Consider the following 23486-nt stretch of genomic DNA (forward strand, 5'->3'; position numbering starts at 1 on the left):
TTCTGAAATTTTCCAAATATAGTCAGCCTGATGCAGACATCTAGCATAGAAAATTTCCTCTGAAATGACTGAAAAATCATAAGCACCTGAAAACAAGGTCTTATAACAGGAACTATCAGGCAACCTTAGTAATGCTTGGTGCTACCAGCCCCATCTATATTGTAAGTTAATAAGTAATATTCAGCTCAAATAATTTATCCCCAAAATAACCATGACAGAGGATCTGCCAAATGCTGAAATCTGCGTGGATAAATTATACCAAATATGAAAGACGTTCCCAAAGACAAGAAGAAAACAGCTACTGACTGAGAAGACTAAAACTTCTATGAGGGTTTGGACCACACCGCTCCAGTTTCATGATGGCAGTCTGCATATTATCAGAGAGCGGAAGATGAAGAATCTGATCACGTGATGGTGATTAGACAGTGTCCCTTGTATCTTCAGTACACTTGTACTTGCAAAATGTTTTCTAAGTATTGGTCCTGAACCTCAAGCCATCCTGTAAAACTCTAAGATATCTTTCTTTGGCTGACTTTCATTGCTTTAATAAGAGTGATGGCTAGACTGCACCATTTTTATTAGCCAGTCTGACCTCCTATATACAATAAGCCATAGAACTTCCAGAAAATAACTCCTAAAGCGTATCTTTTAGAAAAACATCCAATCTTGATCTTGAAACTGACAATAATGGAGAATTTATTTCAATCCATGGTAAAGAGTTTCTTTGGTTAATTACCTTCACCGTTAAAAACTTAGACCTTAGATCCAGTCTAAATTTGTCTCACCTCAACTTACAGCCAGTGGATCACATTAAACCTTTCTCTGCTAGACTGACTTCCCTGGGATCAGTCAGCTTGACTAGCCCACAATTATCTGGGTCATGCCATTTACCCTTTTAAAATATTGGCACAACATTAAATTTCTTTCAATCTACAAGAACTTATCCAGTGTTTCAAAACTTACTAAAAATCAACATAAATGGTCCAAAGACCTCGTAAACCCATTTTTTTAAAAACTTTCAGATGCAGGTATTCCAGGCTCTCTCAGGTGCAGCTATTTAACTTTAGTAGAAGCTGCTTAACATTTTCGTTGGTTAGTGTTGAAGTAGAAAGTATTTCCTTATATAATATGAATGCGTCATAATTTTTCAAAATATAGAGCAGAAACATTTCCTGAATATTTCTGCTTTTTTTGGCAGTATTATTGATAATTCTACCATTTCCATCTAGAAGTAGACGAACACCATTTTTAAGATTATTTTCGCTCCTGATATACTTAAACTCCTAATTATCCTTAACTAGGCTGACCAGAGTTCGTGTGCCTTTTCCTTTCCTTATCAATTTGCTACAATTCCTAGCTTTCATATTCAATTCTATCAACTCCTTCTTCTTCCATTATGCTTTTACAGCTGCCTTCACTTTTCCCCCCTAACCAGTTTAACTATTTTGTGGGATTGTGACTTTTTTTTAAAAAAAAAGTATCTAGTCGAGTGTTTTAAACAATTCCCAATTATTCACATTTTTCTTATTAAATCCTTTTTCCTTTGTCTCATAACTGTTTTCAGGAACTGGCCTGTTAAGACGTGTGAGAGAGAAAATAATAAAAATTTACTGGTTTGGACTTGATTCTGTTTGCACATTATACTAGTAGCTCCACTATAGTTAAAATTACTTTGTACCTTTTAAAAATTGACCAAAGGCCTCTAAAATTGATATGCTTAATCAGATTCCTTAGAAATTTGAGTTGCCTCACAAAGATCAAGACTAGTGACCCTACTTATTGGAAGTAGATGTTGCAGACACACAAATCACGAAAAGACAGCCACTGTACAAAAAAAAAAGTACGTGGCCTTTTTCCTTTTTTAATTTTGGCTCCAAGCGACAGCTTAAACAATTGAGATGATGTGGGGCAAAATGGTCTCAATCTGTCGAGTTTTATCACTAAAAGCCCTGCATGGATACAAATTTCTACCCACAGATAGAAATCGGTATCCGCTGATTTCTAGAGCTCTACAGGCAGTCCCCGACTTACATGGATCCGACTTACGTCGGATCCCTAGATACGAACGGGGTGAGGCAACTCCTGCACATGCGCAGCAGCATTCCCGGGGCTCGCTCACCTGGGTCCTAGGATCCTCCTCCTCCTCGGGCCGGCTCCGACTGGGGTCCCGCAGAGCTGCTGGGCAGAGGAAAAGTGCCTCCCCCTGCCAGCAACAGGCTGCCCCCTCCCCTGAGCAACAGGCTGCCGAACAGACAAAAGCAGCCTCTCTGCCCCTCCTCCCCTCTATACATGCCGGGCTCCCGGAGCGCAGCAGCGTCCCCGGGGCTCGCTCACCTGGGTCCTAGAATCCACCTCCTTCTCCTCTTCGGCCGGCTCCAACTGGCCTCTGACTGCAGCAGCTGGCCACAGGGACAGGGATCCCGCAGAGCTGCCGGGCAGAGGAAAAGTGCCTCCCCACACCCACTGCCCCCGCCCCCCACCGCCTCGCATCCTGCACGCCTCCACCCTCCCCCCCTGCCAGCAACAGGCTGCCCCCTCCCCTGAGCAACAGGCTGCGGAACAGCAGACAAAAGCAGCCTCTCCGCCCCTCCTCCCCCTATACATGCTGGGCTCCCTGGGCAAACAAAGACTCCACCAAAACAAACAAAGTGCTGGCCTCATTGTGTTAGCAAAAAAAGGAAATAAAGCTATTAGCTCAAAGCATGGTGCAGAGCTGTTTGGTATTTGATGAGTTACTCCTTTAGTCCTGAGTTTGTCACAGGGACAGAAATAGATGTGAAATCTTCTGAACAGGGGAACAGACAGCAAAACAAACATTAGAGGGGAGTTAACCTTTCCCTATGCTATCCAAAACTAAAAAAAATGTTTGGCTAGAGTTTCCCCTACAATATGTACCAGTTCCGACTTACATACAAATTCAACTTAAGAACAAACCTACAGTCCCTATCTTGTACGTAACCCGGGGACTGCCTGTATTCCTAAGAGACACGGGACAGGAATGTGGTGCTGTCACTCTCACAAACTAGCACCCCACAAAAGCAATTTCTTCTGGTCTCGAGCTGCGTTATGTCCTGTCTGAGGATATATAGTCCCTGCTGGCAATGAGGCTGAGGAGGTCATTTTATGCTTGCTTATATCATTCAAAAGAATTTGCCAATAACTGTTGCCAAGGCTCAACAAATCAGTGAATCTACTCGCCTGTGGCGAGTAGGTTTCAGCCGATCGCCCCGTTCACCGGCAGCGCGCACATGCACAATGCAGGTCTAGCACAAGCACAGTGCAGGGTTGGCGAGTAGATTTCACCGCGGTTTGTCAAGCCCTGACTATTGCCTTGGGTAAATGCCATGCTTTTGACTGTACTAGCACAAAACTTTGTAGATCTTTAATAACCTTTAATCTCACATCGCTTGCTACAAGTTCTCTCTGTTACAACATAACATTTTTATTATGGCGAGGTTTATTGTGAACACAAAGTAAGCGGCAACTGTAATCAAACTTTTTGTTACATCAAGTGAGGAGGAGCCCAAAATAGAAGACATGTGGTTGGAGAGAGGGATGGGGGAAAGACAGGATGGGTATGGAAATGCAGAGGGTAAGAAATGAGGATAAGTGAAGCTGCATGGGCTATCTTAACTATTAATTTTCTGGTTTTCATCTGCAAGGGGGCAAAAACCAGAAACATTAACATAACATTTTTGCCACTGAAATATACATTTTATCAAGTCATGACCACATGTACTTAGGTGAGCATTAATTTTTAGTTCTGTGGTCAGTTCTTCTATCTGTCAAGACAAGCTCAAGTATAGAATTCTCCTGTGTTAGATGCAACAGTCTGAATTAAATTATCATCTATACTATTAAGGAATTCTAAGGATGATTTCATACTGGGAATCTACCATTCAAATCCTAGAATAACACGGGGGTTTTCCCCACCCATCATTGATAGCTGACCAGCTTATTCACTAATGTTATAAGGTTGTAGCAGATACTAGCAATGTTAGCCTTTGTATAATTAAATAGTCAACTAACCACATGAATTCTTAGTGGTAAGTCAACTATTCTACAGTCCTTAGGGATGGAGCCAGCAGCCAGTGCAATCTGGCCCCTCTCCTGGGGAGCTTCCTCCCACCATGTGCTGCTGCCTATCTATCACAGGCAGCAGCTCAGGGTGCCAGGAGGGAGCCAGCCCACAAAGAAAGCTAGTTTAAAAACGAGGTGCACTCATAGACCAGCTGCCTGCCTCCCCACACTGCTGCCTCTGATATGTCCTAGGCTTATCAGTTAATTGACTAGTCGACTACTTTTTCACATCCCTAGCAGACACCAGAAAATGCCCTATCTTGTGTTTTCTCTCTTAGAACATAGAAAAAAGTTCTGCAACTATCTGGATCTGATTGTTAATGACTTTGACATGGTAAAACCATTTTTGAGAAAGTGCTGCTCCTCCTCTCCTTTTGCCAATTCAAACTTTGAATTTCTCACAAGATATATAATTTCCTTTAAAGATTAGTGTTTCTGATTTAGAAAAAAAACATAGGAGCACAATCAACAACTCTGATAGACTAATAATTGTTTTCTCAGTTCCACATAGCAGAAGCATAACAGTAAGATATAAATCTGGCATTAAACTGAAATCATTATCTGTGCCACCACTAGAGATGCTACATTTCTAGAAAATAAGTTTCCACTACTGACATCTTTCCAACAATAAATTACTTGTGGAGGCTCCAAAGTTGATTGGAATGTTATCACTGCACACCAGCAGGGAAGTGTGGCCCTCAAGGAGTCAGAAGACCCAGATTCCCCATGGGAAGCAAGCCCATTAGATCAGGCAGGAAGTGGCCCAGGGAGGGTGCAGGAGCAGCCTCTCCCACCCAGAGATCCTCGGCATGTTTTGGTTGGATTCCCCGCTGAGGGAGCGGTGGACCATTCTGCCACTCACAGGGCCCTGGACCAGGACCGGGTGCAGTAGGGTGGGCCCAGGACCCCCTACCGGGGTACATCCCCCACCCCTATAACTTGGCTTATTGGGCCGTTCAGCCCTGCCTTAAAGGGCCAGTGATTGACTTTGATACTGACCCTGACCAAGCCCCTACCAGCACCCTGCCCCCTGGCTAGACACCCAACAGCATCTTGCTCCTGTCCCCTGACCAGACTCCCACCAGCACCCTGCCCAGGGACCATCAGCACCCTTCCCCTGACCAAACCCCCACCAGCACCTGCTTCTGCCCCTTGCCAAACACTCACCAGCACTCTGACCCCTGGCCAGACCCCCACCAGCACCTTGCCCAAACCCCCACCAGCACCCTTCCCCCGGCCAAACTCCCACCAGCATCCTGCCCAGATACCATCCAGCCCCCCCGTCCTTGCCTCGTGGCCAGACACCCACTAGCACCTTACTCCTAACCCCTGTCCAGACATCAACCAGCACCCTGCTCTTGCCCCCTCCCTCCTAGCCAGACAACTACCCCCAGCTTGCTCCTGTACCCTATTTTCCATCCAGATTCTGCATCCCCATCTCTATCCCACTCCCTGGAAGCCCTGTCCCGCACACTGGATCCCTCATTTTTGGCCCCACCTCAGACTGTAGAGGGACCCACAAATTCCACTAACCAGGCCCCAGAAGAGTTCATCTGAACTGAACCTCAGTCCTACCTATCCTCTCCCACCATGATGCAGGAGTACCAGGGGAGTGAGGTGTCTCAGTTGGGGCCACATCAATGAGGTTTGGGTGGTTTTGGAAGGGGGTTTTTTTGCATCTCACTTGTGTGGTCCCCGACTGATTTTTCTCTGGGTCAGTAACCTCTGACCCAAAACAGGTTCCCCGTCCCTCTCATAAATAAAGAAAATGCTGAAATGTTTTTTGTTGGACATAATATTTTATTTAAAAATGAAACCTGGCCAACAAGCCCCCAACTGGAGCCGAGCTCCCACCTGGCCACAGCATCATAACACTCCTGCATGTCCCCAACCTTGAGCCTATCATACACGAGAAGCCTCTGTCCCGAGCCTCTCTTATCCCCAAATTCCTGCACCCCCACAACCCCAGTCTTCTGCCACAACACTCCTGCATCACCTACACACTGAAAATCTGTGTCCTGAGACCATCATATTCATACTCCCAACCTCCCTGCCCTGAGCCCCTCATACACCCCAACCCAAACTCCGGCACCCTAACATTCACAAGCCTGCAAGTTGGTCAGCACCTCCACCCTCCACCTGACCCCAACGCTCTCCTGCCTGAAGACCCCTCCCTGAGCCAGCATCCCCTTCTCCACCTCCTCCTGCACCCAAATTCCCTCCCAGAGCTTTCACCTCTCACCCCTTCTCACACCCAAATCCCTCATTCTCACTCCACAGGTCACACTTCCTGTCTCAACCCAGTGAGAGTGAATAAGAGCTGGGGACATCAAATGATGGAGAGGAGGGGGATCAGAGAAGGTGTGGTCTAAAAGAAGAGGTGAGATCTTGGGGAAGGGATGGGGTAGATCTTGGCTTGCCCTGACATTTAAAAAGTGATCTTGGGTGTAAAAAGGTTGGAGACCACTGCACTAGAAAGTGAAGTTACTCACCTTGGTGCAGTAACTGTCGTTCTTCGAGATGTATGTCCCTGTCGGTGCTCCACTGTAGGTGATGGGCTTGCCCCGGTGCCGCAATATGGAGATTTTTTTGAAGCAGTAGTTTGGCCGGACCGCGCATGCGCAGGGAGCATCTTGCGGCGTTCGCACTGCTCGGTCCGATCTCAGCCAGTTCCTCGTACCCGCCTCAGGAACTAGAAAATAAAAGAAACACAGACTCCGAAGCGGGGAAGTGGGCAGGTAGTAGAGCACCCACGGGGAAACACGTCTCAAAGAACGACAGTTACTGCACCAAGGTGAGTAACTTCGCTTCATTCTTCAAGTGATGTCCTCATGGGTGCTCCACTGTAAGTGTCTGCACAGCGGTATTCCCCCCTCACGTGACAGTAGGTGGGACTCAGAACCCCTATCGATTGGCAGATGAAAGAACTGTGGCTGCTACAGAGTTATCAGGCAGCCATCTATGATGAACAGTGTAACGTTCAACAAAGGTGCGATAGGACGCCCATGTGGCTGACCTACAAATGTCTGCAAGGGGAACACCTCTCAGAAAGGTAGTGGAGGCTGAAATGGCTCTAGTAGAGTGTACTCTAGGGCATTCAGGAAGCGGTATTCCCCAGATGGAGTAGCGGGGTGCCCCATTGGCAAGAGTGAGTGGAGGACTCCGCGGTGAAGCTCCCATTCATGATCTGACGCGAAGTTCCTGCTGAGGGAGTCTGCTGTTACGTTGTTGATGCCAGGTAAATATGATGCCACAAGAGTGATGTCATTGGTGATGTACCAGTTCCAGAGTCAGACCAACTCTGCACATAGAGATCGTGAGCATAAGCCCCCTTGGCGATTGATGTAGTACATTGTCACTAAGTTGTCTATCGGATTTTTACTGTGCAGTTGCATATTTGGTCGCAGAAATACTTGCACGCATTGATGACGGCCCTGAGCTCGAGAAGATTTATGTGGAGCAATGTCTCTTGGGGTGCCCAGCGACCCTGTATCAAGGCTCCGCCCATGTGTGCACCCCAGAAGGGAGGCATGTGTAGTAATCTGATATCATGGTAGTGGTTGGTGGAAGGGTACGCCTGAGAGCATATGCTTGTCTATGGTCCTCCATTCCAGGGAGGCCATGACGTTGGTATATGACCACCCTGACCACCCTGTGTATGTCTGGAGTGCTATGGTTGTGCACAGTAGCAAGCCAGTGTTGAAGGGCACGGAAATGTAGTCTGGCATGGGAGTCTACAAAGGTGGTTGCGGCCATATGACCCATACGTTTGAGAGCTAACAGCACCTGAACTCTGCGGTTGAGTGAAATCTGGCCACTGGTAGGAATGCTCTTGCTACTTTGGAGCCTAGTCTTGCACCATTGAACTCTAAGTCTTGGGTAGGTTGTAATGTAGATTTGTCCTTGTTCACGAGTAGGCCGGGAGATTGTAAAGTTTGGTGATGTCGAGCATCCCTGCCTACTTGCAAGGACATCTGACCTTTTATGAGGCAGTCATCTAGATAGGGGAATATGATCACTCCATTGCGTCAGAGGTGAGCAGCTACCACTGAGCATTTTTGTAAACACTCCGGGAGCAGCAGAAAATCTGAATTGGTAATGGTCTTCAACAGTGAATTGGAAAAACCTCTGAGTGCAGGGTGGATCGTAATATGGAAATATGCATGTTGTAGGTTGAGAGCAACAAACCAGTCATTCTGATCCAAGGACGGGATAATAGATGCGAAGGTTACCATCTTGAAATGTTGTTTCCAGAGATATTTTTTTAGTTGCCTGAGGGCCAATATCGGTCTCTGTAGCCAGACAGGAACCCCCTTGTAACATCCATTTTTGCTTGCCTGGAGCATACAGGGCACACAGAACAGAAAGCCCAGGCTGTGTGACCATGAATGGCTGTAAACAGAGATACGCCAATTGCTGACCAAGAGGCTGCCAAGGAGTGTCCTTGACTGAAACCCATATTGATACGAACACACATCCATCCGCGGGGGGAGGAATCTCTCGCCCAGTAAAAAATGTCTAGTGCTCACAATTTAGTTCTCTCTCTTGCAAGTGTAAATTAACTTGAAACTTGCTTGTAAGAACTGGCGCCACAAAACGGACCGGTACAATTCGGCATCTTAGATAAGAAAGAGAATACGGGCCCCCAGGGGTATAAAGATAGGTCCAGCAGCGCATTTTCTCTGAGTGTCAATCTACCATCTATCTGCTGGTCGGGTTAGGTGTTTGATCTCCCGAGGTTCCAAGGGGACGCCCACCTCGTATTCGTCTTTCCTAGGAATTGAGAGACCGGCCCTGGCCTGACACGCTGGAGTCGAGAGGCACAGAATGGGGTAAAAATTGTACCTGGATGTGGTCCTTTGTTTAAGTATATATATACATAGACTTAGAGCTCTTTAAAGATTAAGCTGTCACTTGGTACCATTATTTCTATTTTCTATCTTTATTTTCTTTGTAACCATTTTTAAAATCTGTATTTGTTAGCATTTAAGAAATAGAGCAATAGCCATTGTAACCATATGCTTTTATAAGTCTTTTAATAAACCTGTAACTGTTTAAGCTTTAACCTGACTCCTTCAGTTGCTGTAACAAAACCAAGCACAATTTAAAAGAACTTCAGCCGGTCATAAAGGGACAGACATAGGGAGAGCTTGGGCGTTTGGATCTGTGTCACTCCCAGGTGACAAGATCCGTTGGGGCACCTTTCCAGCCTTTCCCAGGCTGCCCGCTGCGAAGGAACTTTGTGTTCTAGCAGTTAAAATCTAAGGTGTAATAAGCTCTTCCTATATAACGGGGCGTCTGTTGGCCTGCTGGCCACCCTCTGCGACGGGACCCCGGTCCTAGCAGTAAAGACACGGACGTTAAACCTTTTCTCGGAAGCATACACACACACACTGCCCTGACCGTCGGCTGACAGTCTCCAACCCAGTTTTCTTCTGCACCAGGAAATAATGGGAGTAGAACCCTTTCCCTCTGAAGTCGTGTGGCACCCTCTCTACCACGCCAATTTGCAGTAAAGGATTGATTTCGGTACGGAGCAAATCTTCGTGAGAGGGGTCCCTGAAGAGGGACGGGTTTGGGGGGGTTGTAGGTGGGATGGACAGGAAGGGTATGGCATAACCGAGTTGGATTACCTCTAGCACCCATCTGTTGTTGGTGATATCTGCCCAGAGATGGTAGAATGGGTGTAGGTGATGATGAAACAGCGGGGTGGTAACGAGTGGGTGAAATGTAAGTGAGACTGGTTGAATGCTCCCAACCAAGCAGTCAAATCTGCTGCCTGGTGATGGGTTGGTTCTGCGATTACTTTAGTTGCAGCATCTCGGAGGCCAGTGATGCTGGCACGACTTATCTAAAGGCCGGTGTTGTTACCACTGCTGCCTAGTGTGGGTATAGTCGTAGCGCCTTGAAATGAAGTGTAGCCCCTTCTCCTACATGGTGGAGTGTATATACCGAGCGTTTGTAAGGTTGGCCTGGAATCTTTACTGGAATGTAGCACTGTGTCCATCTTTTCTGCAAAGAGGTTATCTTTTTCAAAGAGTAAGTCCTCTACTTTGGCTTGCACGTCTTTGGGGATTGCTGCTGACTGGAGGTACGAAGCTCTTCTCATGACGACTGCATTGGCTGTGGCTCACGCTGCAGTATTTGCTACATCCAGTGCTATCTGCAAGCTAGTCCTAGTGGCAGCATAACCTTCTTGAACACCACCCTTTAAAATGGGCCTTTTGGATTCGGGCAACAATTCCATAAGAATTGTCAACTTGGAATAATTATCAAAATTATGATTCGATAAATGTGCCAAATAGTTGGCTATTCGGAGAAGAAGCGTTGATGACGTGTAGACCTTCCTTCCAAATAAATCAAGCCTTTTTGAGTCCCCATCTGATGTTTAACTCCTATAGTGTGGCACCTGTACTCTTCATTGCACCGCATCAACCACCAGCAAATTGGAATGTGGGTGGGTGAATAGAAATTCTGATCCTTTAGGAGGCACAAAATATTTCTTCACCACTTTCTTATTTGTTGGTAATGCGCAAGCTGGAGTCTGCCACAATTTGTTGGCGACCTCTAATATGGCCTCATCCAGAGGGATAGCCAATTTTGAAGTATGAGGCGTCTGGAGATTCTTTAGGAGACGATGCTGTTTCTCCTTGATCTCAGTAAGTTGAATCTCCTAGGAGACTGCTACTCTTTTAAAAAGCTCCTGGAATTGCCTGAGATCGTCGGGGGGGGTATCCCCTGGGATAACCGCTTCATCCGATGAGGATGATGATGGATCAGTAGGCGATGTCTCAGGCTCATGCACCTCGGCTTCCATGGGCTGCTCCTCCTCCACCTCAGACTAGAGGACCTCAGGCCCTGAACCAAGCGGGGTGGGGGTTGGTCACAGGTGAGTGTCTGGAAGATGAGTAGTGAGTCCTGGACCTAGGGTCTGATCTGGAAGAGCGATGATAAGAGCGGTGGTATGGTGAATAGGTCCTGTAGTATGTGCGACTATCGTAAGGGTCGCGGTAGTCGTATGAAGAGCGGAAGGGGGAGTGATCATAACAGTGAGATCTGCTATATGCTGGCTTGTAAGAGTAGTTAGGAGAGTGAGGTAACAATGATGGAGAGTAATATCTCTGTGGTAACAGAGAAGGAGAGGTCGAAAACCGGTGATGGTACCGGTGGTGCTCCCTTGGTGGGGTAAGGAATGGAGATGGAAGGCATTCCCGAGAAGAAATATCCTGACTGGCGATCGCCTGGGTGACTGAGGTGGTGGTGGCGACGACGGCTCTGGCAAAAAAGTTGGGGATGGGGAGCGTGGTGACAGGCTCCGTTGACAACATGTCTTGGTGGTAGCCTTCTTAGGCTGTGACCACTCAGTGCCGGAATCGGTGCCAGTGCCTCTGTCGTAAGAGGCGGTGCCGTTGGGGGTCAGTGCCACCTGTGGTGCTGGTATCATCGGTGCCATGTGATCAGGCTGGTCTACCGGGCGGTCCAGCACCGGAGTCAGTGCCAGGTAGAGCTCGGCAGGCACCGGTGCCGTCTTAGGAGGCGGTGCCGAAGGAGTGCAGGTAGAACTTGGTGCCACAGTCGTTGGTGCCGATGAATGGCATGTGGTCAGCACCGTGGAGGCAGGTTTTATTACTTTGGACGGTGCTGTTACAGTAGTGCGCACCATACACACCCCAGAAGTGCCCGGTTTATTGCCTAGATTCAATCTGCCATGCGAAGTAGCAGACAGAGAGAGGATTAGAGACGGCTTGCTTTTCCTTCGAGGGGCGGCAGTTAGAGAAGAGGCCCTTCGCTTCTGCGACTCCCGTGATGGCTGCGGGCGGAGGCAGATCCTTGAGACTGAAGAGCCTTATTGAACAGGATCATCCTAAGCCTCATCTCCCTGTCTCGTCGATCTCTAGCTGTGAGATTAGAGCAGCGGGGGCACTTTTGTGGGATGTGGCTTTTGCCCAGGCAACGTATGGCCAGCGAATGGCCATCCGAGGCAGGCATTGCCTCATGGCAGGCCTCACATTTTTTGAACCCTGGTGAGCCAGGCATACCTCAGTATTTTTCTCTCTCTTTTTTTCTTAAATAGGGAGAAAGGTAGTGACTAAGGTGAACTAGGGAGTCAACAGAAACTTAAATAAATCTAAGCAGATAAGAACTTATGAACAATAACTTTAAACTGTAACTTTAATTATTTTTTTTTTATAAACAGGGGAATGAATGAACGGGAAGGAGAATAACTATAAGAACAGGTATAAATGAGAACTTTGAATTTCTTCATGAACAAGACGATCCGAGGAGAGCAGTTCCCTCCATCTGCAGCCTGAGGCAGTTAAAAGGAGCTGTCTGAGACTGGACCGAGCAGCGCAAAAGGGAGCAAACACCGCGAGATGCGCGTGCGTGGTCCGGTCAAACTACTGCTACGAAAAATCTCCATACTGCAGCGCCGGGGCAAGCCCAGCAGTGGAGCACCCAGGGAAACATCACTCGAAGAAGAACGATTGTTTAGAAGGCAGCCAGAAGGACAGGGAGCTAAAACCAAAGCAAAAGCAGCATAAGGTCTGTTCCTATAATCCAGGGTCTTTATATTCTGATCTTGATTAGAAGAATAGGATAGTGCTGAGTCTGCAGAATTTGACAGTGATTTCTAATTGGGCAAGCACATACAAACACAAAAGGTGGCCCTCAAGTCCTTAAGGCAAGGGATCTTGATGTGTGCCTGCTCAGAGAAGAAGAGAAAAAACCTCAAAAGGCAAGTCCTGAATAGTATTCTGGACTTCACAGAGTAGACCAGAAGACTGCAGCCATGAAGGCTTTCACATAGAGTGCACAGAAACCATGGTGTTAACTATCATCTCTGCCACACCCAACCGAGCCTGCAACCAAGTTTTTGTTATTAATCTGCCCTTGTTCACCAGGGAAGAGAACTCTGCCTAACATTTTCAGGAAGCAGATATGAATTTCTCCCTAGAATGCCACAAATTAGAACAACATTTAAGTAGAATCTGTTGCTCAGCAATTCTAAGCTATAATACCCTGCAGTCCAATAAACTTTTCTGCCAAAAAAAAATATATATTTTTTGCCTCTTGATTTGGGGGTGGAAGCTTGATGCCTCTGATGATCCCTTCATTAGCCACTGCAACCACTAGCAAACCTGGAGGAGGATGGGAAAACAGTTACATGTGAGAGGGCACCAGTGTTCCCTCTAAGATTTTCCAACCACGAGCGGAGCAAGTTTTGGATTGTGCACCAATATTGAGGTCATATGCACTGGTTTGGATGTGTGCCACCGTGGCACCGAATTTATTAACACACACATTCCCGGTCGCTGGAGCAGAAACCCATCCCCCTCTGCCACTATGCAGTGTATCCCATTCCCAGTGGCCAGAATAAACCCCTGCCCATCTCTGCTCATGCGGCATGTCCTGTTCCAGGCTGCTGGAGCAGACCCAGACATACACACACCCCGCCATGCAGCAGGTTCCATTCCCAGCCCCAGCCGCCAGAATAGGCCCCAGTCACCTACCCCCCACCATGTGGCAGCCCCAGCCACCGAAGCAGGCCTCCCCCCACCACATGGTAGGTCCTGGCCTTCTGCCTCAGTGGCTCCCTCACCACGCCTTCTCAGCCAGCTCTGCCCACCGGAGCAGCCACCTGCCATGCAAGTGCTGCTGCATGGCTCTCCAGAGGAAATGGGCAGGGTAAGAATTTTTTGTGCACAGCCATGCAGGCACACACCTTAGCAGGAACTATGGAGGGCACATAACACTTGTACTCCACAGACTTTGAGGTAGGAGGCAAGGAAAATGAGGTCTACAAGTGTCTTTACAGGCTCCAAAATCACCTCATTGATTGGCAGCACACTTTAGATGAACCTGACATAGATAGCACATCAATTAGGTTATGAGAGGATTCTTACCTCCTTAACCTGAATTGTCATATCTGAAGCACCCCTCTAACAATTCTTCCTGTTAAGACTTGTAGCTGGCAGGATGGGGTGATTTTGCCTCCATGGAAACCATCCTATCCAAGGAGGACAAGGATGAAGCTAAGAGTACAAGTTGTTTAACTTCTACAAAATGCCAGTGGTTCCTAACACACCTCTTTTAAGGGACCACATCCCAATGACCTCCTGGCTACAGTCTCACAGACTCCTATTGTGGGTTCAATAGAGTACCCATAGAAGAAGGAACTACATGGGGAGCACTAAGTGCTGCTCCAAGACTGACAGATATGAGAGCCCACCTCAGAGTCCAATGAAAAAGAATCCCTTTGTACAGACAATGGAGGGTCTATCCAAGTTGATTCTAGTGACTGGTGCTCAGAACTCAGCAAAGACTATAGACACACCATCATTGCAAACTTCTCTTAGATAGCACAAATGGATAGACTGTCCAGGAAATAGGCAGCTGGTGCACTACTGAGTGCTGTATCATAGATGTTGACACAGAGCGATTTAATAGTACCATGGGAGTGGATTCCTTACCAATAATTTCAGGAGCAACAAAAAAAAGTTAAAAGTTTACTCTGCAAATGCTTCAAGAGTATTCAACACCAAGATCATATCTGGTTGCCGCAGTGCTGCTGAAGCTGATGGGTATCATTTCTGGTACAGGACTCAATGGTGCCCATTCTGGCACTGGAGCTAACTGCAGCCTTTGGCACTGATTGCTAAGGAGTGATTAGAGCTCAGTTTCCCTCTACTTCAGCCCCTTTCCCCTTGCTTTGCAAGGAAACTTACGCTGTAAGCACAGGGGGCGGTAACCAGTACCAAGACTAGGATAGTCTTGGAAGCAAGCTTCTGACTGAAGCTGTAGCATTCAGCTATGAGTCAGACCAAGTCGCTTTGAGAGTCATCTAGGCTCTGCCTCCTTTAGCTAGAACTTCAGCCTAACCATGCTTGAAGTCCTGACAAATCTGGAACTAGTCCTTCACGTGTGCCTTGCCTAGGCACTTACAACAAATGTTGTTTGAGTCACTCTCAGGTATGATTTTCAGCAAGCAGTACATCATTTGAAGCCCAGTAAACCAAGCATGCCTAGGAGTCAGCAACAGAAACCCGAAACAAGGAAAAATATGAAAGCAGATGGTACTCAAACTACACACCAGGTAATGCTGAGGGGAAGTTTGATAGCCAAACACTGGCATTCACAAGTGCAACTACTCGAACAAGAACAAGTGTTGACAACATTTCTATTCACAGTAAAAAGCCCAAAACACAAAATCAAAACACTGGTGTCCAGGTGCCATATTTTAATTAAATTAGAAATATAAAAAAAAAAAAAAACATGTAACAACCCTAAACTCCCTTACTACTTCCCACCCTCAAGATTGTGCTCTCTGGATAGAGTTTCATCTGAGCTTAGGTAAAATCATCAAAATAGGTCTCTCAGCATAACAAACAAATAATGTTAGAGTATTACACATGTATATGATATAGTTTATCAGTTCTAACAGATTACAGATTATCAAGATACTGTAATAGTTTGTGTTGAACACTCACATTTAAATGTTTAAATGTTATTTTTGATTGAGTAATAATAGTTATACATACCTGAGATGTTTCCCAATATATCTTTAGTATTACAAACCAGGTTTTCATTTTCTCCTTCTTTAAAGTTTCCCAGTTCTCCATAGTAAAGAGCAATTCCAAGCTGCATTATGCGTATAAACATAGGGAGCTGCTGATCAGTGATGGAAAGCTTCAAACTTTCAACCAACGTATGAATCTACAGAATAAAGAACACAGAAGCAAATAATACAATTTGATCTCACTAAAATCAAAACTAAGATACGATGCATAGTATAAATAGCAGGGGTTTGCAACATTTTCAAACCAAAGAACCAAACTATATCAAAATTCAGAAAATGTGGTCAACAAAGAACTGTTTAAAAATGCAGGAGTCAGGGCTGGGGTTGGGGGGAGGGCACTCAGGGTGGGGGGAAGTGCTAGAGTTGGGGTAGGGAGCCCTCAGGCCAAGAGGTTGAATGCGTGGGTGGGCTTAGGGCAGGAGATCTGGACTGCAGGAGTCAGGACAGGACCAAGGAGACATGGGCAGGGGATGGGTTTGCAGGAGCCAGGGCAGTGACTAAGTGGTCTCATGGCAAAGGGTGGGGGTGCAGGAGTGAGACCAGAGGCTGGGAGGTGTGGAGCGCTGAGGACAGGAAGTGGAGGGGAGCAGGGTAAAGGGTTGAGTATGAGGTGGGGCTTAGTGCAGAGGGGGTGTAGGAATCAGGGCAGGGTGTGGAGGGTTAAAGCAGAGGAATCGGGGGGGGGGGGGGGGGCTTACCAGAGCTGCCCACAGCACTGAAGGTGGTGCTGCTCTGGGAGCAGGGGCATAATTTCTAAACCTCCTGGACACCTCCTCCAGGGAATGGAGCAGAAGGCAGTTTCTGCCCTCCCACAGCATTTCCCCAGGGGGGCAGTGGTTTCTGGCCCTCCCCTGGTGTGTCATGAGGCAGGCGAAAACTGAGCTGTGGTTCCCAGTTGACCCCCTCCCATTTCTTCTGGGATTGGGAGGGAATTGCTGCACCACGCTCTTCCCCCCGTTTCTTGGAAGTAGGGAGGCTTCCAGGCCACGATTTGCAGGCCCCTGGCTCTTCATGGGATGGGTGGAGGCCACCACGCCATGGTTTGCAGCCCCCTGGCATGTCCTGTGCAGAGCATCATAGTGCCCCCCCTTTGCATGTTCTGGGGAAGGGCTGAAGCTGGGGCCAGAGCCACATAATGGCTGTCCAGCTGCTCCTTGGGTGGGCCACATATCTGTACCCAAACCCTGCCACACCACAGCCCAGCTTCAACTCCAGCAGCCACCCACCAGTGGCTGCCAAAAAAGCCATATTTGGTTCCCTCGTGAGCCATATTTGGCTCATGAGTCATAGGTTGCCGACCCCTGATAATAGAAACATTCTATTGTTCTCTTAAAAAATGGAATGACTATTATAATATCTTTAAGTCAAAAACATTCACACTTCAGAACCTAAATAAGAACATACATGAGAACAGCTATACTGGGTCAGATCAAAAGTCCATCCAGCCCAGTATCCTTCCAAAATTGGCTCTGACAGTAGCCAGTACCAGGTGCCCAAGAAGGAATGAACAAAACAGGTAATCATCAAGTGATCCCTCCCCTGTCAGCTTCTGACAAACAGAGGTTAGGGACACCGTTCTTACCAGTCCTGGCTAATAACCATTAACGGACCTATCCTTCATGAATTTATCTAGCTCTTTTTTGAACACTGTTAAAGTCCTGGCCTTCACAACATCCTCTGGCAAGGCATTCCACAGGTTGACTGTGCATTGTATAAAGAGATACTTCCTTTTGTTTCTTTTAAACCTGCTACCTATTAATTTTATTTGGTGATCCTTAATTCTAGTGTTATGGGAACAAGTCAGTAACTTTTCCTTATTCACTTTCTCCACACCAGTCATGATTCTATAGACCTCTATCAAATCCCCCCTTAGTCTCCTCTTTTCTAAGAGAAAAAGCTCCATTCTTTTTAGTCTCGCCTCATATGGCAGCCGTTTTATTGTATTTATGTCTCAAAGAACATGGGTTACAGAAACAGGTAATGGTCTTTTCTTCTTCGAGTTCTTGCTCATATCCAACACAGGTGACTGCAAGCACTGTCTGCAATGGGCAGGTAGGAGTTGAAGCACATGGAGACTGCAACACTGTTCTGCTGAATCCCATGTCATCTCTAACATGCTGTGTGATGGTGTAATGAGACATGAACGTGTCCACTGAAGACCATGTTGCTGCACGGTAGATATCCTGGGATCGGGACAGGTTCAAGAAATGCCCGTGAAGAGGCCTGAGCCCTAGTCAAATGAGGCAGCTGACCACCTGCCAATTCATAACACATGCAGATGCAAGAGGTGATCCACTTGGAGATCTTCTGTGAAGATACAGGAAGAACCTTCATATACTCAGTACAAGCCACAAAGCTGCATGGACTTATGGGAAGGTTTCATTCTCTCCAGATAGAAAGCCAGTGCCCTCCTGAGGTTCAGACCATGAACACACCACTCCTAATTGGTCATCTGAGATAGAAGACCAGAAGGAAGATATCTTACCCCAAGTGCCCAACCCTGACACTACCTTGGGCAGAAAGGCTGGGTGAGGTCTAAGTTGTACCTTATCCTTAAAGAAGCATGTATACAGAAGTTCTGATGTCAGAGCACAAAGTTCTGATACCCTTCTGGCAGAAAAAATTGCTACAAGGAAAGCCACCTTCAGAGAAAGAAATGAAAGAGGCAAGCTGCTTGAATGGAGGGCTTGTCAGTCTAGCTCAGACCAGATTCAGGCCCCAGTGGAGGATAAGAACTGGGGTCTGTGGAAAAAGCCTTTCCAGGCCCTTCAAAAATCAGGTTTGATGTCATGAAAAACCACTAAGTGGCCTTGAATTGGCAAGTGAAACACGGAAATAGCTGCAAGGTGCACTGTGTTTGAGTCTAACACAAGACATTCCTACTTCAAGTGCAGGACATAGTCAAGGATCAAATGGAGAGGAGTGTCAGCCAAGGTGACCTTCCTTTGTACTGCCCAGGTTGAAAATAAAGTCCATTTTGCCATGTACATAGGCTGAGTTGAGGGCTTCCTGTTTTCAGGGAATACCCTCTGGACATCAGCTGAATAGGTCTGCTGTTAGGAGTTCAGTCACTGGGGAACCAAGCTGAAAGGTTGAAGCAGTCACAGGTCCGGGTGAAGAAGGCAAACCATGGTCCTCAGACAGTAGAGCCCTGCAGAATGGCAAAGGACAAGGAGTCTGTGCCAGGAGACTCATATGAGCGCCAAACTAATGCTGGCACAGCCACACTGGTGCAATCAATATGACGTTCACCTCATCCTGCTTGATCAAAGGAAATGGGGAAAATGCATACATGAGACCTTCTGTCCACAAAAGGAGGAAAACATCTGCGATGGAGCCCTCTTCCAGACACAGCCTGGAGCAGAATCCGAGGCATTTCTTATTCGCTCTCGTTGCAAACAAGTCCACTCGGGGAAACTCCCACTCTTGGAAGAAAGAGAAGGCTACCTGAGAGGTTAACACCCACTTGTGGTAAGAAGAGAATTCTCTGCTCAGACAGTCAGACTGTTTTGGGTTTTCAGGAGATGCCACGTTTCCAAGAGAGGTACCCAGGAGAACGCAGAAGTCCCAGAGCTGGATTGCTTTTTTGTAGAGAGGCATGGAGCGGGCTGTCCCATCTGTTGATGTAGAACATGGTGGCTGTGTTGTCTGTTAGGACCCAAACCATCCTAGCTGACAGGTGAGGTAGGAACAATTTCCACACGTTTGAAACAGCCTGGAGTTCTCTGACATTTATGGGCAGGATCCTCTCTTCTGAGAACCATTCCCCCTATGTCCAAAGCATTCCCAGGTGAGGATCCCATCCCTAATCTGAGGCATTAGATACCAACTCCTTCAAATGGTGAGGATATTGAAAAGGAACAACAGATATGTTGTTGTCCTGTATGGTCCACCACATCACGAACAAAAGAATGTGTGTCAGGACCATCTCTACTGTTCCAGGGAGTGTCAAGCCAGGGACTACATGGACGCTAGACATATCTGAAGCCAATGCACCTTGAGCCTGGTGAGGTGCACGGCATAAGTGCATTGCTGCCATGTGGCCAAGAATGAGAAGGCAAATTTGGGCAGTGGTCAGAGGCACCAGGAACAACTGCTGTATAAGGGCCAGAAAGGTGTGAAACCTCTCCCAGGAAAGCAACATTCTGGCCATGGTGGAGTCCAATCCCACACTAATGAATTTGATCCTTTGTACAGGAACACAAAAGGACTTCTTTTTGTTTACCAGGAGACTGAGCCAACAGCACATGGTGAGGAGGAGAGCTATGTCTTGCTGGACCTAGAGTTCAGAACGACCCCCGAAGAGCCACTTTTCGAGGTAGGGATATACCTGGACCTCTTGGCATCTTGGGTAGGCCACTACCATCAATATACATTTCATGAAAACTCTGGGAGCCAGGCCTCTTGTAAGTGCTATGAGTTGGTAATCGTTTAGCCCAACCTTGAAACACAGAAAACCAGTAGCCCTTGAAGATCATGATGTGAAAATATGCATCTTTGAGGTCAAGGACAGCATACCAGTCTCCTAGATCCAAATTAGGGATAATCAAAGCCAGGGAGACCATGAGAAATTTGAGGTGGACCAGGTATCGGTTCAGGCCTCACAGTCCAGATGGGATGAAGGCTCCCTCTGGCTTTGGGGATTAAATTTTAATGCAATTAAAAATCCCAGTTCTCAAAAAAGGCCAGTACCCTTTTCATTGCTCCCATTCTGAGAAACTCCGCAACCTCCTGCTCAAGGAGTTCTCATGAGAAGGATCTCTGAGAAGCAACAGAGAAGGTAGGTAGAGGATAGCTGGAGCATATAGCCATGCTGTATTATGGCTAAGAGCCAACAGTCTGTGGTGATGTCTCTCCAGGCCAAGAGGAAGGGGGCAGAGTTCAGACAAAAATAAATGAGGAAGTACGGCCCTTTTGACTAGGGCAGCTGAGGCTTAAACTTCTTCTTTTCAGGCCCTGGTACATACAAGCCCCAGGTCTTTAGGATCATATGGGAGTTTTAGCCCATGTAATTTTGTGTCCGTTTGTTGAGCAAATAGGGCCACACCATCAAACAGAAGGTCCTGTATCAAGTTCTGAGCCTCCAGGGATAGGCCCAACAGGCCTAACTATGCTACCCTCTACATTGAGATTGCAGATGTCATGGAGCTAGCAGCCAAATCTGCCACATCAGAAGCTGCCTACTTTGTTGCCCTGGCCATAGAAGCTCCCTCCTCTGCAAGAGCCTTAAAACTCTTTCCAGGAGTGATGCCTCAAACTTGGACACAGCCTGCCACATACTGAGATCATAGCAGGCAAAGAGGGCCTGGTGGTTCACCACCTGGAATGGGAAACTTGTTGAGGAATGAAGCTTATGCCCAAAAAAGTCCAAGCGTTTTGAGTCTTTATTCCTCAGAGTAGGGAGCGAGCTGGTCCTAACACTCCCTGTAGTTGACCAATTCCACCACCACGGAGTATGGTGTGGAGTGAGGATAAAAGGTACGCATTGTCCTTCGCTGGCAACACCTAACACAGGACCCCAAGGAGGAAGTTCAAGGTCTTTTGCATCTCCTCCACCTAAAGAGCCAGGTTGATTGCCACACTCCTGGTGGGCCTTTATGTCATCAGGTGAGACCACAAGATGGGGTGCTTCTATAGCCTCATCCGGCATCACGAAAGATTAAGTTTCGTCCAATGACCCTCTTCTCTCAATGATGGCTGGTCGTCCATTGTTTCCTCCATCTGAGGAGTGAGTGACCTGGCTGCCTCTAGTGCATGTATAAAGCCAGCGGAAAGTACCAAAGGAGACTCCAAACACTCTGGTCTCTGGGCGGATAACCTGGGGCTGAACCGCGAAACCCCAGGGAGTCCTTGCACACCACTGTACTGGCCAATGTGCCTGAGGCCACGGGATGCCCTGTTAAGCCACCTGTGGCACTAGTTGAGACAGCAGCATGTGCAACACAAGCAGCTATGCCGGGGGCAAGGAGACAGTCTGACATGGCGCTATCAAAGCGAAGGCTGACTGCAGCCTACAAAGAGGAGTGTGCTGTAATGCCTTGTGTAGCTCGGCGCCGGTGAGTATCGGTGCGAAGAGCAGTGCCATAGCCATGGAGAAACCTCCCTAGCGTGACAAGGCATGTACCAGGAGTGAGTCTTCCTACAGTGTTACTATTGCCGGGGGTATATGCCTCCATAGCTCTGGGCTTCAATTTCAGTGACACTTGAAAAATAGCATCTTGCTCTGGTCTCTCTCTCACAGACTGAACGGGGCTATGAGGAGCTCTACTTTCCAACTGAGTTGGAGAGCAAGACAGTCTGGCCCTCAGTGACCGAGAGGCAAATGGTGGCTTCCTTCTATGCTGGGGCCCAACAGGTGCCGGAGCTGGCAGTACCAGCATGGTTAAAACATCCTGTGCCACCTGAAAAGCCTCCAGCATCAAAGGGACATTAATGTCCAGGGCAGGCAACAGGAACCGGGTAGGACTACCCTATGCAGCCTGTACAGGGTCCTGGAGAAAACCCCTGTCTCTCGTCTGATCCCCCTTCTGGCCTTTGTACTTTTGCAGGCCTGGGGATTGCTTCTTTTACCTCTTAGCTAGAGCCAGGGACAACCACCATTGCCAGGCTATCGGCATCAGGGGAGCACTCCATACCAACGCACTGGTGTTCAGTACTGAGTCTAAGTACCGGTCTTGGGGAGCAAGGGTGGACTCCATAAGTAGAGCTTTCAAATGTACAACTCTAATTTGTATTGTCCTCAGATCAATGATTGCCATAAGCCTGCAGCGTGTAACACAGGCTTTAAAGCCAGGGGAGCAGGGCACGCCAAGTCCCCAGGCCAAGTCACTGAACAGTACTAACAAACCACTAATCTACAACTATTTACACATACTTATCTAAAGGTAAAAAAAACTATTTACAACTGAATAAGGATACTTATCTAAAGGTAAAAAACTATTTACAACTGAATACTATATGGGGTGCTCCCATGCCCCTAAGCAGGAAGGGGCATGGGAGCACCCTATATAATACAACATATGTGCACTACTCCAGGAGATGGTGAGCCTGGTCCCTTATGGGTACTGCTGAAGGAAAATCTCCCAGCCATAAATGCATGTGACAAGCACACACACCTATGTTGAATGGGCAGGAGCAACCACTTGAACAGCCAATGAAAACAACGTGTGGACTGTTGAATTGAAAGGAGTGGCCCTTCCTGTTTCTCTTGTGTGGCTATAGCAAAGTCCCTGGAAGGACATGAAATAATCCAGAGAGCCAGGCATGGATAATCTAGTGTCATCCATGGCTAGTGAAGGACTAAGTCTTGAAACCACAGGTATGTGAATAGAAGAAAGATTATTTAGTTACATGTGATTAGGTTATTTTATTTTTGAGTTTGTTGGATTTCTCTGTGCTGAGCACAGAGCACCCCCTTACACTCTACTTTTCAAAATGAATCACAGAAAAACAATCATCTGTTTTTAATCCTTTTTTCAATTGCTCTGTAACACCTAGTAAAGTAACGTTTCACCAAGTGTGGGTTTTTTATTGTTAATAAAATTCATCCATTTAAGACCATGATCTGATATCTGTGTCCTAGAGGGCGAGAGGTTGTGTGTGCACATACCTAAGAATGCATAGCCAAACTACTCAGAGAAGTTAAAGTTCCCTTTTCAGATGGTTGCAAAAGAAGTTACTCACCTTGTGTAGTAATGATGGTTCTTCAATAGGTGTGTTCCTATGGGTGCTCCACTCAGGTGTCAGTGCATCCTCGCGCCAACTATCAGAGATTTTAAGCTTAGCAGTGCTTCCCATACCACAAATGTGCAGTTGCTGTCTCATGCTG

General features: G+C 47.1%; 1 protein-coding gene across 11 annotated transcripts in view; it reads right to left on the bottom strand.

The window, feature by feature from the left end:
* The window catches only part of VPS13B (vacuolar protein sorting 13 homolog B), a 999042-nt gene that overhangs the window by 838104 nt on the left and 137452 nt on the right, over positions 1 to 23486 (bottom strand). For 10 of the 11 annotated variants that reach the window (XR_012901295.1, XR_012901296.1, XR_012901297.1 and 7 more), the window contains exon 7: positions 15621 to 15795. Coding sequence is in view for 7 of the 11 variants with exons in the window: in XM_075920304.1 (XP_075776419.1) it covers positions 15621 to 15795 (175 nt within the window). In the remaining 4 variants the exon portion in view is untranslated. Of the gene's footprint in view, positions 1 to 15620; positions 15796 to 23486 lie in introns of those variants that run through there. The other variant, XM_075920306.1, reaches the window with a different exon arrangement.

The sequence above is a fragment of the Pelodiscus sinensis genome, chromosome 2 (genome assembly GCF_049634645.1).
Source record: "Pelodiscus sinensis isolate JC-2024 chromosome 2, ASM4963464v1, whole genome shotgun sequence".
NCBI lineage: Eukaryota > Metazoa > Chordata > Testudines > Trionychidae > Pelodiscus > Pelodiscus sinensis.